The sequence below is a fragment of the Pleurodeles waltl genome, chromosome 6 (assembly GCF_031143425.1).
Source record: "Pleurodeles waltl isolate 20211129_DDA chromosome 6, aPleWal1.hap1.20221129, whole genome shotgun sequence".
In the NCBI taxonomy this organism is placed as follows: domain Eukaryota; kingdom Metazoa; phylum Chordata; class Amphibia; order Caudata; family Salamandridae; genus Pleurodeles; species Pleurodeles waltl.
In genome coordinates, this window is record NC_090445.1 from 52,285,385 (window position 1) to 52,306,660 (window position 21,276).

Genomic DNA, 21,276 nt, shown 5'->3' on the forward strand with positions numbered 1-21,276 from the left:
GCCTTATTTTAGGATGGACTGGGTAATTGTTTTGCAATTCTTGATATAAATGGTGCGTGTGTTTTTAAATTTTACATTTTCTAACGCACATTACTTTATTATGGGATAGATTGTAATATTATTGTGTAAGTCATGACGTAAATATATATATTTTTCATTTTACACAAGATATTACATTAGGGGTTAATCTATCTCACAACAACTAGCTATTTGCAATTCATGAACGCAGTATTGCATGTGTTGTAGGTTTTTCACAGCAGGCTGCATCAGAGCTTCACCTTATTTTAGGACAGACAGTAATATCAGTTTGTTAATAGCAGTGCATGTGTTTTGTTATAATTAGTACATGTGTAGCGCATGTGTTTGATATTATAAACAATGTACTCAACAGAGCTTTTTATCTATAACCTTCCACCTCTGCCCCACCAACATTATTTCTGGAAATATACATTTTCATAAGGAATCTGACAAGGCAGTACCATGTGATGCCACAATGTGCCCAGGCATGGAACCAGACTGTCCAGGAGTGAGAAATTAGAACAATTTCAAATGAAAATATGGATGTATCTACATTAAACTATTTAATGTATTATTAAATATACTTTTATCCTTAGACCAGGCCAAATTATTAATATGGCAGTTTCTCATATTTTCTCATAATTTCTCAGTAGTTATTTTTCATTTAACATAAAATTGAAATGGTCATCCCTCCCTTCTACTGGATTTTGCATTTCTGGGGAGTTTAGAGGGAAGCGTTTGGCCCGACTTAAAAACATAACCTCTAGAATGTCAGGTATTTTCTTGCGGGGTCTTTTGACGCCCAGGAACGATGCGGAGAAGTCATGGGCCTGCTGGATGAAGTCACAGGTGTGGTCCGGTGGGCAATGTGGGGATGTTTCTGTCGCACGGCTGGCACTGTGTTGATTCCTCTCGCAGGAAGTCGAGCTGCGTCGTTATGGCTTGGCAATGCCTCAATCTGGTAGGCTGTGCGTCAAAGTTCCAGTTGCAAGGCTCCGTCGCTCTGGTTTGGCGATGCAGTGATTTTCTCACCGCTAGGCAGGCTGTGCGTAATTTTTCGCTGCACAAGGCGTTTCTTTGCAGAGATGAAGTCTTTTTCACCCTGAGACTTCAGGAACAGGAGGCAAGCTCCATCCAAGCCGCTGGAGAGCACTTCTCAGCAGAGCCAAAGGCCAGCAAGGCAGCAGTCCTTTACAGCAAAGCAGTCCAGGTGAGTCCTTTGGGCAGCCAGGCAGCTTCTCTTGGGAGGTTGCAGGTTTTGGTGCAGAGTCTTTCCCAAGAAGTGTCTGTGTTGGTAGGGTCAGGGACCCAGTTTATATACCCAAATGTGCCTTTGAAGTGGGGGAGACTTCAAAGAATGGCTTAGAAGTGCACAAGGTCCCCTTTCAGTAAGATCCTGTCTGGCAGGGTCCCATTAGGGGGGTTGGCAGTCCATTGTGTGAGGGCAGGTCACTGCCCTTTGAAATGTAAGTGTCAGGCCCTCCACCTTTCCAGCCCAGGAAGACTGATTCAGTATGCAGATGTGTGCAGGTGTGACTTCGCATCCTGTGCTTGTGGTTGTCTGGGTGAAATGCACAAGGGAGCTGTCAACCAGCCCAGCCCAGACGTGGATTGGAGGCAGGCTGTAAGGCACAGAAGGATTTTAAGTGTAGAGAAATGTTCACTTTCTAAAAGTGGTATTTCTAAAATGGTAATATTAAATCCAACCTCACCAGTCAGCAGGATTTTGTATTACCATTCTGGCCCTACTAAATATGACCAGGTTACCCCTTTTAAATCAGAATCTACCACTCAAACAGTATGTGAGGGTAGCCCTAATGTTAGCCTATAAAAGGAGCAGGCCTCACAGCAGTGGAAAACAAATGTAGGAGTTCTACACTACCATATACATATAGAACACACATGTTCATGTCCTGTCTTTTACCTTACATAGCACCCTGCCCTATGGGTTACCTAGGGCCTACCTTAGGGGTGACTTATATGTTGAAAAAGGGGAGTTTAAGACTTGGCAAGTACTGTTAAATGTCAAGTCGAAGAGGCAGTGAAACTGCACTCACAGGCCTTGCAATGGCAGGCCTGAGACATGGTTAAGGTGCTACTTATGTGGGTGGCACAATCACAACCCAGAGATCTTTCTTTCCATACCATCTAAGCCTGGCTTTTGTATAAAATGATGCCTTTAGAACAGTGCTTCCCAAACTGTGGGTCGCAAACCACAGGTGGGTCACCAGCCGATTTGTGGTGGGTGGCAAAAGAGCAATAAATAAAGACGTTTTTAAATTTTACATTTATCTTGTCACATTTACTGTGCTTCAAAGTCAGAGGTCAAATGTCAGGCTATGTCCTCTGACAAACTTCTGCCTATTATTTTAACATGGAGATGGGCATTTACTTTTCTTTCTCTGACTGCGAAGTGAGACAAGAGTTTAAAGTGGACTATGTGACAATCTTGCTGGTGTACAGGGAGTGTGAAAGGAAAAGTTGTAGGAAGTAATTTTTTGTAACAGAACAAAATGTAAATAACTGTAAATAAACTGCACACATATTTCACAATATATCAGCAGTTAGGAAAGCAAAAAATAAGCACATTTTCTGTCATTTTGAAATGTGATGAAAACAACAATTTTAATAATATCAAAACAAATCAAGATACTTTTGCTTGGGGATGCGCAAATATTCACTGAAATCGATTTCCACACACTATCACTTGTGTGCTATATAATGTCATAAGTAAAACTGTATATCTGTGCAAATTCAGTTCCCATTTCAATGGAAATATATGCTCCCTGTAAATGACAGTGTGCTACCACGCAATGATTTGGTAAAATATTTGCAACAGTGTGATCCAAAAGGCACCACCAGTTACATACTACACCCTTGTCATTGTCCTGGTGAATACATATGCTAGGTTTTGTGTGTAGCTAGGATTTTTCACAATCCCTATGGCCTCAGCGATGTAACACTGATATCAGCACCCGTTCTCTGAAAATTGTTCCAGCACCACAGGTGCAAAGATGCTGAACTATGGCCCAGATGTATGAATCTGGCCCATTGCGATTCGGTAATTGCGATTTTTAAGAAATCGCAATTACCGACTCGCAAAGGGCCATGTATCACATTTGCGATTCGGTAATTGCGATTTCTTAAAAATGGCAAATGCAATTACCGAATCGCGAATTGCGATACTGGCCCCATTCGCAGCTATGGGCCATTGCGATTTCTGAAACAGAAATCGCAATTTGGGAAATGCAAAAGGCCAGGGTGCTGGGGGCCTAAGGCCCCCTCTCCTGCACCCCAATTTTTTTTTTTTCCATGTAAAGTACACACATGCCAAAAGGGCATGTGTGCTTTACATATTAAATTTAAAAATGCAGTTTTACTGCTTTTTAAATTTTGCACAAGGTTACCACCTGGTTGCAGACAATGGTATTTTGCATGTGCAAAATACCATTCTGCAAAAAAATCGCAATTTGCGATTTTTTGCAGAATTGCCTTGCGACCTGGATTTTGCGAATCGCAAATTGCGATTCGCAAAATCCAGGTCGCAACGCAGAAAATCGCAATTTTTGCGATTTTTATTTTGTGGTCTGCGAATGCCTTTGATGCATTGCAGACCACGATTTTGCACTCGCAAACTGACGATTTCGCAGTTTGCGAGTGCAAAATCATTTGATACATCTGGCCTATGTCCCTAAGTCTGATTTCAAAACAAAACCTTGCAAGTTTTCCAATGCAATACTTGGGGTAAAAATCTAATTATTTCTGTTGCTGTGTTTCTGATGGATACAACTACCTGTGGATTCCTCACCTAATGAATTCTCCCATGGCGCCAGCATTCGACGGAAATCTTCTTCCTAGCTTCTGCACGTCGACGAGGACGTCACATTAGCCCACGCGACGCCGTCTGACGTCATACAGGCAATAAGAGGTCCTCGCTGACGTGCCGACGTGAGTTCCCTTTTTTCCGTGCATTCGAAGCGGTTATCTTCGAGGGAGCTACTGTTACTTTCATAGTTACAGTGTATTTTCTGCTGCGTGGATTTTCTCTGCGGTAATTATGTCTCAGAGGAAGTCGGGTTTCAAGCCCTGTCGAGAGTGTGGGAGCAAGATGCCCGTTACTGATCCTCACTCCGACTGTTTATGGTGTTTAAGCTCCGACCACGACGTCGCAACATGTGATTCATGTCAGCACATGAATCCGAAGGCCCTGAAAGAACGTGAGGCTAAACTATTCATGGCGAAGTCGAAAAGGAAAGAGAAAAAACATCATAAGAAGTCTTCTTCGCCAAGGTCTCATCGGCGTCATCGGGATTCACGGCGCCATTCCAGCAAGGAGTCTCGTTCGAGGTTGCCTTCGGCTCGGCGTCGGAAGACTTGGGAGGTCAGTCCCACGGTCACGCCACACCCATCGACGCCGTTACTTTCTCCAGCGTCAACGACTTTGCCTGGACAGGCTTCTGTGATCGAGGTGACGCAGCCTCAGGTGTTTTCTCCGGCGTCACAGACTTCGAGGCTGGCGTCGGGGTCGCCTTCGATCCAGGCACCCCAGTATCCGGCTTTTCCAGCCCCTGGAGCCGATAATACCGCATTTCTGAATGCGATGTATACCATCTTCAAACAGATGGCTCCAGGCGGTGCTCCGGCTGGTCCTTCGGGCCGTTGGCTTTTTCCTTGCGTGGTCCTGCGCCTCTACGGCCGGCACCCTTTATGCCCTTTCTCCCTTTAGGGAATGTGGGCTCGGCGCCGGTGTCGGCACCGGTGGCCACTCCGGTGGCTCCAGAGGTTTTGGCCCCGGAGGTTTCCATCCCGTCGACTTCAGGATTTCGTCCTGTGACCCCGGCGGGTCCATCGGAGACTCCAAGACGTGACTTTCTTCGCCCGGCTCCGACTTCGGCGGAGGCCATGTCGACTCCGCGTATCGAAGAAAGACTGCACTCGAGACGGCGTGCTCTCCGTCTTTTGGAAGAGCAAGAGTACCAACGAGTCTTGGAGGAAGGAGAGATTGAGGACTCTGGTGATGGACTTCATGGTCTGGATACAGCCAGTGGGCTGGATACTTCCCCTGAGTGGGACCTATCATCTCCAGGGGAGTATACGGAGGAGGCTGCTACCTTTCACGCTGTGGTAAGAAAGGCAGCTAACTTTCTGGACTTGCCTTTGCCGGTGGCAGAGGCGAAGCAGAATTTGCTGACTGAGGTACTAAATCCGGCCTCTGCTGCAGCGGAGCCTCTTTTGCCATTCAATGAGGCTTTGCTTGATCCGGTGTTAGAGGTGTGGAAGAAGCCAGTATCTTCCTCGGCTGTTCATAGGGCTGTGGCCAGGAGATATCGGGCTGCGCCATCTGACCCTGGCTTTCTGTCTAGACACCCTACGCCGGAGAGCTTGGTTGTGCAAGCCTCCTGTTCCTCTAGGTCAGCGCCTGGATCTTTCCTGACGGTACCAGGGGACAGGGACTCCAAAAAGTTGGAAGTGCAATCTAAGAAGATATTTTCATCTTGCAGTATGGCATTGAAGGCCACCAACGCGACTTGCATTCTGGGGAGATACATCCATGCTCTTATGGACGACATATCATCTTCATATACAGAGCTTCCCCAGGGACTTTTGAACATTGTTTCGGATGCCCAGGCTGCCGCAACCCAGATTATCCAGTCTGGGCTGGACACGACCGACTCAGTGGCTAGGGCGATGGGCACGGCTGTGGTGGCAAGGAGACAGGCCTGGCTCCGCAACTCAGGGTTCTCTGCGGACGTGCAGTCGACCCTGTTGGACCTCCCGTTTGATGGGGACAAACTGTTTGAGGCCAAGGCGGATTCGGCCCTGGAGAGGTTCAAAGAAAGCAGGGCCACAGCCAAATCATTAGGACTGCAAGCCCCTTCTTCTACCTCCTCCAAAGTTTTCAGGAGGTTTCGTGGATTTGGACGTGGCTCTTCCTCCTCTTCCTTTCGGGGGAAATTCCAGCAACCCACCTCTTCCCTCCCCAATAGATCATTTAGAGGGAGGGGTAGGGCCCGCACCAGGGGAGCCTCTCAGCAGCACTCTGCCTCTTCCTCGTCCTCTGGAGGGGTGCAGCAGGGAAAGCAGCCTTAGGCTTCCACCATTTCCCACTCACTCCTCTCCTGTAGGGGGAAGGTTACGGCATTTTCTCCACAAGTGGGAGACTATTACATCGGACACTTGGGTTATCAGCATTGTGGGAAAAGGCTACACCCTTCCCTTTCGGGAGTTTCCGCCCCCCATCCCGCCCCGCCGATCTTATTGTTCAGAAGAATACCTCCTGTTGTTAGAACAGGAGGTTCAAGTCCTCCTTTCAAAGGGCGCGGTGGAGTTGGTCCCAGAGCAGGAAAGGGGTTGAGGTTGTTACTCAAGGTACTTCCTGATTCCCAAGAAGGATGGTCGGTTGAGACCAATCCTGGATCTGAGGATCTTGAATTGGGTCCTCAAACAGGAAAAGTTCAAGATGCTGACCCTAGCTCAGGTGATTTTGGCGTTGAACAAGGGAGATTGGATGGTGTCTGTCGACTTGCAGGATGCTTATTTTCATATCCCGATACTCAAGTTGCACAGGAAGTATATCCGGTTTGTGGTAGGGTCGCAGCACTATCAGTTTGCAGTCCTTCCGTTTGGTCTTACTTCAGCACCTCGAGTCTTCACAAAGGTGATGTCGGTGGTTGCGGCAGAGCTCAGAAGGAAGGGGATAGCAGTATTCCCTTACTTGGACGACTGGTTGATCAAAGCCAAGTCCCCGGAGCTTGTGTCGCTTCATCTGCATGTTGTTCATCTGTTGTTCAACCTGGGCTTTTCGGCGAACGTGCCCAAATCTCACCTGGAGCCCTCTCAGTGCCTCCTGTTCATAGGGGCAGTACTGGATACAACATTGAATCGAGCCTTTCCTCCGCCTCAGCGGATTCAAGATATTCAGGAGTTGGTTCCAATGTTTCGAAATGGAGTGGTAGTTCCAGTCCTCAAGGTCCTTCGTCTGCTCGGTCTGTTTGCCTCCTGCATACTATTGGTCACGCATGCTCGCTGGCACATGAGGGCTCTTCAGTGGTGCCTCCGAAGGCAGTGGGCTCAACACAAAGGAGATCTCGAAGGTGCTGTCAGGATCTCCAGAGATGCTGCTGTGGACTTGAAGTGGTGTATTGCGGGCAACAATCTTTCACAAGGAAAGCCGTTCGCGCAGTCACCACCAGTGACCACGGTTATAACGGATGCTTCCACTCTAGGGTGGGGAGCTCATCTGGGGGATCTGGAGATCAAAGGGCTTTGGTCTCCAGAGGAACAGATTTTTCATATCAATCTGTTGGAGTTGCGGGCTGTACGTCTGGCTCTCAAGGCCTTCCTCCCTTCCCTTCGTGGTCAGTCGGTACAGGTCCTGACGGACAATACTACCGCGATGTGGTACATAAACAAACAGGGAGGAGTAGGGTCGTACCATCTCTGCAGAGAAGCTCTTCGACTATGGTCCTGGGCAAAGGACCATCAGATTTGCTTGGTAGCAAATCATCTGGCCGGGGTCTTGAATGTACATGCGGACAGTCTCAGTCGCCATTTCTCGGCCGACCACGAGTGGCGTCTCCATCCAGATCAAGTATGTTTAATCTTCCAGATGTGGGGGTTTCCTCGGATAGATCTGTTTGCCACTTGGGAGAACACGCACTGTCTGTTTTTCTGCAGCCTCCAGTATCCGGTGCAGGGAGCGTTGGGGGACGCGTTTCAGATAACCTGGTGCGACCAGTTGCTTTACACGTTTCCCCCCATACCCTTGATTCCTCGAGTATTGAGGAAAATTCGGAAAGACCGGGCTCAAGTCATCTTAATAGCTCCGGATTGTCCAAGGAGGGTGTGGTATTCCGACCTTCTCCAACTCTCGCTGTGCCCTCCGCTCTGTCTCCCTCTCAGGGAAAGACCTCCTCTCGCAGTCGCAGGGGCAGGTTTTACACCCCAACCTCCAGAGTCTGCACCTACATGCCTGGAGATTGAACGGGGCAACCTGAGTTCCTTCTCTCTCCCGCCTGATGTAGTGGATGTTATATTAGCGGCCAGGCGACACTCCACTAAATCTATCTACGCTAATAGGTGGTCTAAATTTGTTATGTGGTGTGGAGAGAGACAGATTGATCCCTTACATGCTCATCTGTCAGATGTTTTGTCTTTTGCTTTGTCACTAGCGCAAAAAGGTTGTGCAGTGGCTACTATTAAAGGTTATTTGTCTGCCTTGTCAGCCTTCATTTGTCTTCCAGACCAACCTTCGTTATTTAAATCCCCCATTGTTCTTCGATTCTTGAAAGGTCTTCTAAATAAATATCCTCCAAACCCATTCATTATGCCTCAATGGGATTTGTCCTTGGTCCTGACTTTCCTTATGGGGTCCCCTTTCGAGCCTATGCATTCTTGTCCCTTAAGGTACTTAGTTATTAAAACAGTCTTCCTGGTGGGTATAACATCTGCAAGGAGAGTGAGTGAGTTGCAGGCCTTATCGGTAAAACCTCCTTATACAGCTTTTAATGGGGATAAGGTGGTGTTGAAGACCAAGGCTGCTTTCTTCCCGAAGGTTGTTTCACCCTTCCATTTGGCCCAGACAATTTACTTTGTCCACGTTCTATCCTCCGCCTCATCCTTCAAAGGAGGAAGAGAGACTACATCGCTTGGACCCAAAGAGGGCGTTAAGTTTCTACATTGATAGAACGAAGGATTTCAGGCTGGAGGACCAGCTGTTCATCGGATACGTGGGCAAGAGGAGAGGAAAGGCAGTCCACAAGAGAACACTTTCCAGGTGGGTTGTTCTTTGCTTTAAAATCTGTTATTATTTGGCAAAGAAGGATCCTCCTGATGGTATTAGAGCTCATTCCACCAGAGCTAAGTCGGCCACTTCAGCCTTGGCCAGAGGTGTTCCTGTGGTCGACATCTGTAAGGCCGCAACTTGGTCGTCCCTTCACACTTTTGCGAAACATTACTGTTTGGACTCTGAGGTCAGAAGGGACGGCCATTTTGCACGGTCAGTGCTGCAGGATTTCTTGGTTTGACCATCCAGGCTACCACCACCGGGCGCGGTACTGCTTTGTGACTCTATTCATTAGGTGAGGAATCCACAGGTAGTTGTATCCATCAGAAGAACGAGTTACTTACCTTCGGTAACGACTTTTCTGGTGGATACATTAGCTACCTGTGGATTCCTCACGGTCCCACCCGCCTCCCCGTTGCCTTTTTGGTCTTACCAAGTAATCCTTGAGTGTGCTCCTCTTGGTCTTTAAGACTGCAATAGATTTTGTATATATGAATACTTGTATATATATATATATATATATATATATATATATATATATCTTTGTGTATATACATAATTAGTATATATTTGTTTTGATAAAAAAAAAAAAAAAGTAGTTATATTAAATCTACAGCCATTCCATTGCAATGTTGTGTGATTTACAATGTTATGGGATGTTTCCTTGATCTTTCATTGCATTGGGTTATTGTTCTCATGCACGTAAAAAAATGTTGGTACTGACGTCGGCACATCGGCGAGGACCTCTTATTGCCAGTATGACGTCAGACGGCGTCGCGTGGGCTAATGTGATGTCCTCGTCGACGTGCAGAAGCTAGGAAGAAGATTTCCGTCGAATGCTGGCGCCATGGGAGAATTCATTAGGTGAGGAATCCACAGGTAGCTAATGTATACACCAGAAAAGTCGTTACCAAAGGTAAGTAACTCGTTCTTCTTACTTCACAAAGCCATTTCAACAGATTGTACTCGCTATATGTGATCATAAGCAACCATCCCACTTGTGTATGGCTTTCACACATAAATTGAGAATTATGGATGTGGCCTAACGGCTAGAGCTGCTGACTTTGGATCTAGGTAACCACCTTGGAAAATCACTAAAATGCTAAAATCACTGGCTTTGACACCAACATCCTTCAGAATCCCTGTGTTTTAGTGAACAGATGTCACAGGCCAGCACCCCACTCTGGAGAGGTTTCTAGCTCCATTGCAGTTCATCATATGCCACTTTTATGGGCACAGCAATATCTTGGCCCAGTCCAGTAAAAAGATACCAAAGGACATGGACAAAGTTGTGACATTTACAAAGAATTGCTGTATGAGAAGAATGCAAAAAAGTTTAAAGAGTATGTTATTATGGTAATTCACAGCATTTTGAAAGCATGTCCACTATTACATTAAAAAATCATGCCACCTCATGTCTTTTAAAGCTAGGCAGTCGCAAAAGTTTGTCATTCTAAAAAATTGGGTTGACGTTCTAAAAAGTTTGGGAAGCACTGCTTTAGACGTTTTCAACCAAGTACAATATTTCCCAACTGTGTAGGGTACACGACACACTGCATTATTTCTTGCAATATTATTGTCACTCAACTTATTTTATCCACCTTAAAAGGCTGAAAGATTGTGTTGGATTGAAACCTGTGACCAGCAGGTTCTCAAACAGTGTGGAACTGGTTTTCCAACCAACCACGTAAATATCTTTCAAAAATCCACAAAGTACTAGAATGCATTTGGTAAAGGTTTCTAAGAAATAAGATGTAAAGTGTGGAGAAGGATTTAGGAATGGAAGAAATAAGCAAATCTGATCACCTCCAGTGGACCAGTGTTCTCCCACCATCTAATGGAAAACTGTTGGATCTAGAGATATCTTCACACCTCTTGTAAGCGTTAATGCACCTTTCCAGTCCTTAATATTCCCATCCACTGAGGGGCCATAGGGCTCCCAACAGAAATTCTCATAATGCTGGACAATTTACAGAGGCACTGTAAGGGTATCTGAACCAAAAACAATGGAAATTTGTTTTAGAGCAACACAGAACCACCAAACTTTGGATATGAGACATCACACTTACCGTTGGTGTCGATATTGTATGTTTTTTCTTCAAGTTTGGTTACGCCCTCTCTCTGGCCATAAAGGAAAGAAACACTAGTGAGACTGGAGGGATGGAGTAAGACAGAGAAAGGTGTAGAGAAGCTGAGCAGACTATCCAGAAAAAGATCTGGTAAATATAGAGGAATCGAGAAAACTAATATAGGGAGATATAGTTACAGGCATGCAAATTTCAATATTACACAGAATGTAATATTGGGCATGGTCTGCTTTTAGGCACACTAAATGTTGGTAAAGTAGGCAACAGAGACACAATTACATACAAACATTTCTGGATATGTTGCCTTTGATTTCATGCTTTTTCGTGATAATTGCTTGCTCACATACTACTGAGCCACAGTGTTAAGTCACCAGACATCATGTCCACTTAAGTTGATAAACCCTACTGGTTTATATGTAACGAAGCCTAGCACTAAATTACATCATAACTTACTTATCTACATATCAACAAAGCCAATAGGCTATGTGTGATCTTGGCTTCTAGACTATTTCACAATGCATTCACCACCTCACATCTCAATTTCGCCTCTACGCCACTTCTCAATCTGAGCACTAGATCCTATTGCAACTTTACACAGGCACTAGAACTGATTGTAACTTAGCAACCAGACCACATCTCAAATTAGGTAATTACCTACTAGATCATTTCACAATATGCTACAAGGCCAAATCAAAACATAGCCACTGTAACGCATACAAACATTGCCTCTAAATAACAAGTTAGCCAGTAGATTTCATCTCAGCTTGAGGCCAAGGCCCATCTCATTTTACCAACTAATCCACATCTTGAACTAGCCACCATATTGCATCAGGACTTAAACATTAGACCACATCTAAATGTCAGACACTACACCCACTCACCTCATTACTCTTTGTGAAGAGCAAGTACTGTAAGAGTATCTACTGGGGATTGCGAGTCAATTCAAAGACACAACAAGAGAAAAAAGTCACAGCGGAATAAAGAAATAGACTGCTTAGAGTTGCTCACCACAATCTTCAGGATCTTTGTGATTTTGTCTCCATCGCCAAATGGCCCTTGAGCCATCACAGTGATAGGGATGTTCATCTTTGTCAGGGGGACGATGGAAAAGGGCACCGTAACTGCAGAGTTGCGGGGCACCAGCACCTTGTATGTTTTCTCCTGACTTGACGTGGCTGGGCTGCAGAGCCCTTCTGTCTTCTCCAAAGACACCCGCATCTAGTTAAAAGGTGGCCAACAGGGACCGAAGCATGAAAACAGGAAATTTATGACATTGTTGCTACCAAATACTAGTAATGTCACTAATCAGGAGAAGTGAGACTATCCTATAGAGGTGACATTGGCTAAGGCAACCATTAGCACAGAGTGATGGAGCAGGGCATGTGGCATGAGGAGTTCGAGGTTCACATGCGTTGAGCCAACAAAGACAGCTAGTGCGTCCTCTAGGCAGAGATTGAGATGTAATGCTAAACAGAGATAACCTGTTTATTAGGTTTGTTTACTGGCATGGGTGTCTTAAAGGCCTGCAGGTCTTGGAAAAAGTCAATTTCATGACTGTCCCACCACTTTGACCTTTCAGGTACCCTGCTTGATAAGTAAACTCTATGTTTCCGACTGATTACTCCATCTATTATGAATGGATGGAGGTTTGGGTTCAACAAATCATGAGGCCCATCAGTTTGCAGTTAATGTATATTTACCTGAGGACTTGCAGACATCTCAGAGAAATTGGTCACTATCAGCTTCCAGAGTGATCTATGCCTTCATAGCAATATGTAAAATAACAACTATGACACCACCTTGCTGTTGACATGAATCTCACCCCCACTTCTGACTGGCTTAGACTTCAGACCAGGTCAGCAATGGACTAGGTCCACAGAGCAGTAAATAAAGCAAACGTGTAATTATCTTGTTGATATTTTGTCCACAATATTCTGGTAGCATGATATTCTGTAGTTTATTCTAAAGTGGCATACCAGATAATTTCTGGTGAATTTCATCACCGTCATGTCCACTTACCTCCAGATCCTCTGAGACATAGTTGTAGAGGGTTGGGCGAATTTCCAGCTGTTCAAATCGCTTGACAGAATAAGGGAGTGGCAGGTAAATATGAAACGGCTGGAAAACCTTCACTTTAACGGGTTCTGCGACACAGAATCCTAGGAGAGCAGGAAGAAGATAATCAAGAAGGCACATTTTGAATCTGCTTGTGAGTAAACAAAGTTGAGCCAAGGATAAACTTAGGCATAGAGAAAGGAATCTGTGACTTCTTGACCCAGTAGGTAGGCAGTATGGACTGGTGGTTGGAACTCAGGTTTATAGGCAGGAGTCCCCTGGTTCTAATCCTCAGTGTGACCGGAGACAATAGAAGTGGCAACAGAGTCTTGTGGCTTTGAGGAAGAGATATGGGTTGGTGGTGGGAGCTCAGGCATGAATGCAAAAGTCCACTAGTTCTAATCCTTGCTGTGAGAGAAGAAAATCAGGCTAATGACAGGAGCTCCTCAGGGTTTTCATAGAAGAGATGCACACAGGACTACAGACACAAGCCCACTGGTTTAAGTCCTAACGTGAGAGAGAAGGGGTGGGCTAATGGCTAGAGATCCTTAGGACTTTAAGGGAAGAGGTGTAGGATGGTGGTGAAAGGTTAGGGCAATAGCAGGAGTCCCATAGTTATAATACTAGCTATGAGGGAGGAGGTGTGGGCTAATGGCAAGAGCTCCTATTAGCTTTAAAGGAAGAGATGTGGGCTAGAGCTCCTAGAGACTTTGGTGGTATAGTCTGGTCGAGGCCTGAAGGGTGGAGTTAACTAGATATAATCCTAGCTCTGAGGGAGGACATATGGGTGAAGGACAACAGCTCTTCATGGCTTTGAAAGAAGAGATGCAGGCTGGGGGAAAGCTACTCAGGGCTTTGAAGGAAAAGTGTGGGCTAGTGTGGCAAGGGCTTATCTGGGTTTTGAGGGAGGAAGGTGTGAGCAAGTAGAGAGCTAAGAGCTATAAACTTCAGTTAGTTGGGTTTAGGCCTACAAAGAGGAAGCAGGTCTGAGGTACTGGATGGAGCTCCTCATGATATTGTAGGAGCTGTAATCTGATGGTGGGTTCTCAGGCCTGAAAGCAGGAATCTAGCTTTAGTCACAGCTGTGAGGGAGAAGGTATGGGCTACTGGCAACATCTCCTTATGACTGGACAGAAAAGCTGTGGCCTAGTGGAAAGAACCTTTTAGGGATTAAAAGGAAGAACTGTGGGCTGGTGGAGAAAGCTACTCTGGTTATTAAGAGCTGGTGGCAGAATCTCCTAAGGGTTTATTAGGATAAAGTTCTGGGTTAGCAGTCTGAGAACAAAGCTAGAGAAAAAAGTAAAACAATTCCATTGGTTTTAGACCTTCTAGGAGGGAGGCGGTCGGGACTAGTGGTGAAATCTGTCAACTACACACAAGTCCATTGTGTTTAGGGCTGATGTGAGCAAAGAAGTTTAGGCTTTTCGCGAGAGCTCCTAAGGGCTTTGAAGGAAGCGGAGTGAACTGTTGGTGAAAGATCCTCAGGGTTTTAAAGAAAGAGGTATTGGCTGGTGGTGACAGCTAACAAGACCTTGACAGAGAAGCTAATGAGATAGTAGTGTAAGGATGTAGCTAGTGAGCCAATGGTTTTTAAGGATAACTTATAAGGCCATGTGTTCTCATCTTTGCTAAGAGGGAGGTGGTGTGGGTTAGCCTAGAACTGACTTTCTACTTGTGAAGGAGACATAGATTAAGGGGAAAGTTTCTGAGAGCTGCATGGTTTTCAATTCTAGCTGCCAGCTAGGTGGTGTGGAATAGCACAGGGCTTGAGGCAGGAATTAGTGGATCTTTTCCTGAGTTCAGAAATAAGTCATGGTACAGGGGTGAGACCTACAGGCTATAGTCCGGGATCTATGGGTTCAAGACAGGCAGTTAAAGAAGAGTTCTAGCCTAATGATGACTGCCTTGGGCTGAAGGTGGGAATTTATGAGGTCTTGAACTGGCTAATTATCTACCATTCAGCCTAAGGGGTGTCTGAATCCAGGAGCCTTATGTCAATTAAATGACATAATGCCCGAAGCAAATGCAAAACTTTGAGCCCTTGGGATGCAGCAGGGAGAGATTGAGGTTACTAGCGAACCATCCACACTCCAACAAAGTTGCGCAGGAGGGGTTATGTATATCTTCAGGACATGCATTAATAGTTCAGCAGAAATTGAAGAAAAGAAATGGACACTGTTCCAATGGACCCAGAAGACTATCTCCCCATGCCTAAAATCATGGATTGTGTCCTCCTAAAAGAGATTACCCTGGTATCACAGTACTCACTGAGAGGTCAGGCCATGTCGCCATTAACTCCATTAATTTATCAAAATATGCCCACACAGCTGCTAGATCGATGGCAAAGTTTGCCCCAATAGCACAAATGTGGAATTATAGTCCAACCACCCATCACTCACCTCTTCCTCTGGACACGCTGATGGCCTGGATCTCCCAAGTCGTGATGGAGTCAGGAACAAATGTAGGTTCTCTAGAAGACACATAAAGCAAATGTCAACAGAACAATCAGCAAATCTAACTAATGGAGCCTGGTTTCGATTATTTGCTGCTAATGTCAGTGCAGAGACATATCATATTTTAGATGCAGTAGGTTCTTATTTTTAGGATTGTTTTATTTATGATCTGAAGCTAATGGAAGGTTCGTGTAAGATGGCTGCACGTATGTATGCACTGAGCTTTGGCACTGAGCTGCATTCATTCTAAATGTGAGTGCTTCAGAGCACACTGGAGTCAAGGCAGGTAGGAAAAGGGAGGGGGATCTGAAAGAAAAGTGTATTCATCATTATGTGGGGGAGCCAGTGGGACAGAGGTATTGTGGATCTAGCAGTCTCCACCATCTCTCTAAAAGTAGGATACACTATGGCATTGAATTTCGTTGTGGTTGAGATGATGAGATTACACTAGCCTGAGAGGGTCAGTATTGGACACCAATTTGCTGAGGCTGAACCAGTCCTCAACACAGACTGGCTGAACCAGTCCTCAAAACAGACTGCCTTACGGGTCAAGCAGAGAATTTTACTTTAGAGTAGATGAAGTCTAAAGGTTGCAGTTTGTTTGCCCAGTAGATATTTGTTATTAAGGAGTCTGATACTGGAAACATCTTGACAAATAGGGATTTGTCATGTCGTTGTTAATACTGGATACATAAAGAAGAGGTTCTCGGTGTTTGCCTGAACATAAAAGAAGACATTTGGAGCACAGCAAAGATGACAATTGTAGGACATGGCAATCTGACTGATTTGCTGCAGAGCATGACTTTGTTGATGAGGATAACAAATGTTTCCTTCTTAGACAGAACAGAGTGACAGTCAATTTAGGGTCAAAATATGAGTATTTCAACCTTGCTTGCTGATCAGCTAAGCATTAACTAAGCATGAATGATCCAGGAGCAACAGTGAATAGAATCCACAGAACCCATCCATAAGTTTAGGATCTCCTGAACATCATCAACATATATCTTAAAGTGAAGGAAAGAGTTGTGGATGATTGCTGTAAAAGAGATAAGGTACATGTTGAAGAGGTGGGAATCTGTAGTTGTAAGACACACCATAAGGGTGGTCAGTGCTTGAGAGCCTGAAGGAGAGAATCTTCAAGTGATCAGAGTATTTGTTGAAGAAGCAAGCAAATCAGTCCTAGGCTTTACTGCTAACACCAAAGAATGCTCTCAGATTCTCCAAGAGAACTTAAATTTAAGCATCGGGATCTCATTGTGGTCATAAATCTCAGGCAGGAGCAAGAGGGGCAGACGTGTATGGCACAAAGTGAATGCAGTGTGGGGGAAGTTGCATTTGGGAGTCAAACGATTGTTGTGGATTTAAGACACTCTCTAAAGTAATGCACCCTTTCCTGCAGATGACTGTGAAAAAAAGTGTTTGAGCAATCAACAGACTATTCATAAAACATCACAAACATGGGTATGTTGTGGTCATCAGTATAGAGTCACACAATTTTGAGAACTTCAGTCTTCAGCAGGATGGGAAGGAAGTTACCTGAAGAAGAAAAATTGTTTTTGTCAAATGACAATTCGAAGGAGTTAAAGATTGGTGGCATAGAGGCAAGTGAGTACTTGGAAATCTATTTGGGCACCAAGTCTGTTCTGATTTTCCTAGTTGCCTAAGCAAGTTGCTGACATCCACGTGCCGTGGTGTCACAGCCCGGGCAGAGGTGGAACCGTTCAGCATTTCTGATGGTTTCCTGCTTGACCATGGCTTTCGTTTCAGCATTTTGTGCATTAACACATCGAACTACAAACAACATCACGGGAAGCTCGCTGACTTCCTGAAGAGTTAAAGACGTCTCTGGATTCACATGTGATCTGCAGGGCAACTGAAGATATTTAAAACAGATGGTTCATGAGAGGGGCTGCTTTTGATTCCTGTGTTTAGGTTCATTCACAAAAAAAACAACCACTGTTTTTCGTTTAGAAGTTTTTCTTAAGTTCAACAGTTCACCTGTAGTTATTTGAAGGAAAGTACTCAGGGAGTGGGGACTCCTTTTTAGGGGTAAATGAGTTCTTATCCACCACAATATAAGATTTGTGTGTTAAATGATTGCCAGAAGGTGTGCCTAGTGTTTAACTGCATTAGTCACTCTATGCCATGATAGGGGTCAACCCTTATTTGGATGAGATACTATTTCCTGCAGACCAACTTAAATTTGGCCAAAGAATTGGATTTAAATATCGACTTCACAGAATTTAAACCAATAAGGCACTCCTGACATAAGATAAAGCTGAGCTGGCCTAAAAGAGGTATGGATGCACAGTTCTCCAGTCTTATACCTCTTGGACCACACAACAATACCTTGTAAACCACATTTCAGAGCTCATTCAACACTTTCTTCTTCTATTCTGTATGGGTACTTTTCCATCAAAGGACCAAGTTCCAGACTGGAAGCAAACCTGGTCAGACCCCCTATTGCCTCTTATACTGCTTGTTAGAAGAATATGTATCACACTTCTTGTGCATCTGCCCGACTGTTACTCCTCTGAGACAGAAATTGGTATGTCCTGATGTCAGGGTTCTTCAGATTAGATCTTGCCGTCCTGCAGTGTCAACGTTCTTGAAAGGACATAACATTCAGCTTGTCTGCAGAGCCACAAAACTCCTATTGCAAGTCAGTCAGAAAGCTGCTTCCATTGCAAACTGTGAGATCCCACAAAGCATAATCTTTGGCCCCATTCGGCATTTTTAGAGCCATTCCTTTGTCATCATGTTTTTAAAAGGTGCAACCACCAGAGGGGTTCTTTGACCGGTAAGGCGATCTGTGAGTGAACGCAAAATTTACTGCTGCATTTTAGTGTTCGGCTACGGCGACTACCACTGCAAATAGTTAACTCATGTGTAATCTTTAATCTTATGTTCCACAACGTACTTTGGAGATCAGTTTAGAATGTATTTCTTTAATTGATGACAATAGGGAACGTTTCATTGATGTGGTGCACAAAGTCCTTGTCCTACCTTAAGGGTGCTTTAAATCAGATTCCGCTGTCCTGTACTTAGATTGTATGCACGGCAACAAAAGTCCTACTGTAAGTTAGAAAGTTGCTCTTATCGCAAATAGCGAGCGCCAATGTAATATAATTTTAGGCCTCATACACCTTTTTTAGAGTTCGCCCTTTGCCACCACGTTTTCAAAATGAGACACCTCTAATGTGGGCCTTTTTACTGTAAGGCAAACAGTGATCGAGCGTGAACCTGGCCTTCTACTCTATCTTGTATTTTAGGGCCCGGCTACAACGGTCACCTTTGCAAATTGTGATCTCGCATTTATTTATTAACTTGTTTCCTAATGCATTAGAGCTTGTTTTTAGATTGTATTATTTCAATTGATGACAACAGGTGATTCTTAATTTCTGTAAGATGAACAGTGATCGAGTGTGAACCCAGCCTTTTGCACTATCTTGCACTTTAGTATTCGCTACAGTAATCACCTTCACAAATCACGACTTCCCATAATACACTTTAGAGTTTGATTTTTAGATTGTGTTCAGTCGCGGCTTGTGGTGTTAAAGGGGCAGGACGGTTTTGGAGTGTAGTTATTATAATCAAAATTAACAATGAAATGTTTGCAGATTAATGTATAATGATGCCGCATGGAAAATGTATTGCTGTGTTTTACTAAACGTGTGTTCGAAATGTGCCCACGGGGAGTAGCCACCAATGTATATGATGATTAATGAAACTGAATAATAATGAATTATTGATGTACTAATGTATGATTTTGTATTAGTGTTAAGAGTTATATGTTAAGAGGTTGCTAAAATTAATTACTAGGCCTTAGTTAGCATGAGTCGGGGCCTAGGTGCCGTCTCATATTAAATGTGTTTTTCTAACGTGCTATGTGCTGACTTGCTGAAGGACATGCAGCTGTACTTTTCCAGAAGCTAGAAGATGTGTGTAATCATAGTAAATTCTTTCTCATGAGACCCGACTTGCTCAAGGAGACAAGTGTAAACTTGCAACAGGTACAAGGTTGCCTGAACTGGTATAGACAATGGAACTACTGACTGAGCCTGAGAGAATAAAAATCTGTACCTGACATGCTACCCGTTGGAGACGTCAATTACAGGAGCCAATAAACTACGTGAGAACTGTTCTAAAGTGACAATCCTAATGAGGTGACTACCTGATTATTGGATGGAGATAATGATGCACCAAAAGTTACCCAATTGGAAATTAGGAGACTGTACAACAAGGATGATATAACCCCGTGGCACGAGGAGAAATCAGCCATTGCGAGCCACCTTTTTGCCATTGCCATTACGTGCCATTCTTGCTGTTACCTAGTCACTTTGTCACTCTGCCTAAAGACTTTGCTGTCTGACTCTTCAAACCATCCTTACCCTTGCCTTGCCCATTCTATACTTTTCCTCCTTATGAGGGAAGTGTCCCTTTTACCTGTCTTGTTGATACTTTGCTGTGCTTCCTGGCTGATGGTGAATCAAGTGATGTCTTGAGGACGAAGACTGACTCTGTATGCTGACCCATTAAGGAGGGTAACTATATAATGATGAAATTGTAATTGTCTGTTTGCCTTTCCTTTCTAGGTTCCAACTGCTCTTTTGATAGAGGCCATAGTTAGATGTTTTCTAAATTTGTGTTGCTAAATTGTTTTGCATGAAGCCCAACATGATAATGCTAATTCGAGGTTAGTTACGGAGTTCACTAAAACGGACGCAAATAGACAAATGACTGAATTTATGCTTTGTTGAATAATGCGCTAATGATACTCTGCTAAGATTAACCTATGTTGACGTTGTGCTTTGTTCTAATGTTAATGATCTTTGCTTTGCTGAAATCTTATTCGAGTTGCCATATTGTGACATTGCTGATGTGTTTCCTGGTATTGGGACTAATAAACTTGCTAGTAGAGTGTAATCAATAGGGAATAAAATATCGTTAATCTTACTAAATTTGGTGTGGTTATTCATGGCTGAAGGGTCATGGTGTGATTAGACTTTATTAATGCATTTATCTAAAGTGGTTTTACTTTGACATGTTGGATATTGGGAAAATTATTGACCTAGTGATTTCTACGTTGATTAATTGTCTCGTCCTAAGGTGTCTTCAATCAGGGTCAAAAGATTCATTGGCCTAAAACGAGTCCCATTCTAAGTAAACTATTTAGGGCGGGACGCGTTATCAGTTCTGGTAGCAGAGGACGGTTCAGGCCCTTTGGGGCCCTAGGACGAGGGACAATTGTTTTAGAATAGTTTTTTAAATAATGCAAATTGGAGGTATGATGTGCCCCTATGTTCTCGGCATTCTAGTAATAGTATGAGTGACGTAGGATTGTGCTTGCAACAGCTTATACATATCGCAGGTGAATTGTGAAGGTTTGTGATAATTTAGACCTGGTAATGTTTTAGTAGGAGTGGGCGTACTCCGCAGTATGAGAGTAGGGAAGTCGGCGAACTTCATGTGAGTGTGGCGCTTTGTGCTCAAAATTGTCCACATGGTTGTTGGTGATGTACGGACCCGGCGTGGTCCAGGACTTCGGAGTATATTGATAAGTGAAGGAGACACTTGGTTTATGTTGTAATTTGTGCGGTTTAATAGGTCAATCGGGCGTGGTTGACGAGTCGAACTTGAGTCAAAGTATGTGAGTGAAACCTTCGATGGAGATTTGGTAAGTTCTAAAGTGCACTAGGACGAACCATTGACAAGTCGAGAGTAGAATTTGCGGGTCAAATTTTGCTTGCGAGTGCGGGATCTGAGAAGGAGAGAGTAGCGGCCGAGGCTTCAAGTGAAATCTTTGTAAAGTTCTAAAGCGATTGTGTTACCCTTCCTGTAGTAAACCGGCAAAATTGGGTTTTTATTGTTGAAGTGC

The 21,276-nt window shown here is 44.3% G+C and overlaps 1 protein-coding gene across 1 annotated transcript in view; it reads right to left on the reverse strand.

Moving 5' to 3' along the window:
* Positions 1 to 21,276, reverse strand: part of LOC138299178 (complement C4-B-like) — a 541,079-nt gene that overhangs the window by 203,552 nt on the left and 316,251 nt on the right. The window contains exons 19-22 of the mRNA XM_069237273.1: positions 15,345 to 15,415; positions 12,910 to 13,049; positions 11,899 to 12,108; positions 10,873 to 10,924 (exon numbers count right to left, since the gene is read on the reverse strand). Coding sequence (XP_069093374.1) covers positions 10,873 to 10,924; positions 11,899 to 12,108; positions 12,910 to 13,049; positions 15,345 to 15,415 — 473 coding nt within the window. The remainder of the gene's footprint in view (positions 1 to 10,872; positions 10,925 to 11,898; positions 12,109 to 12,909; positions 13,050 to 15,344; positions 15,416 to 21,276) is intronic.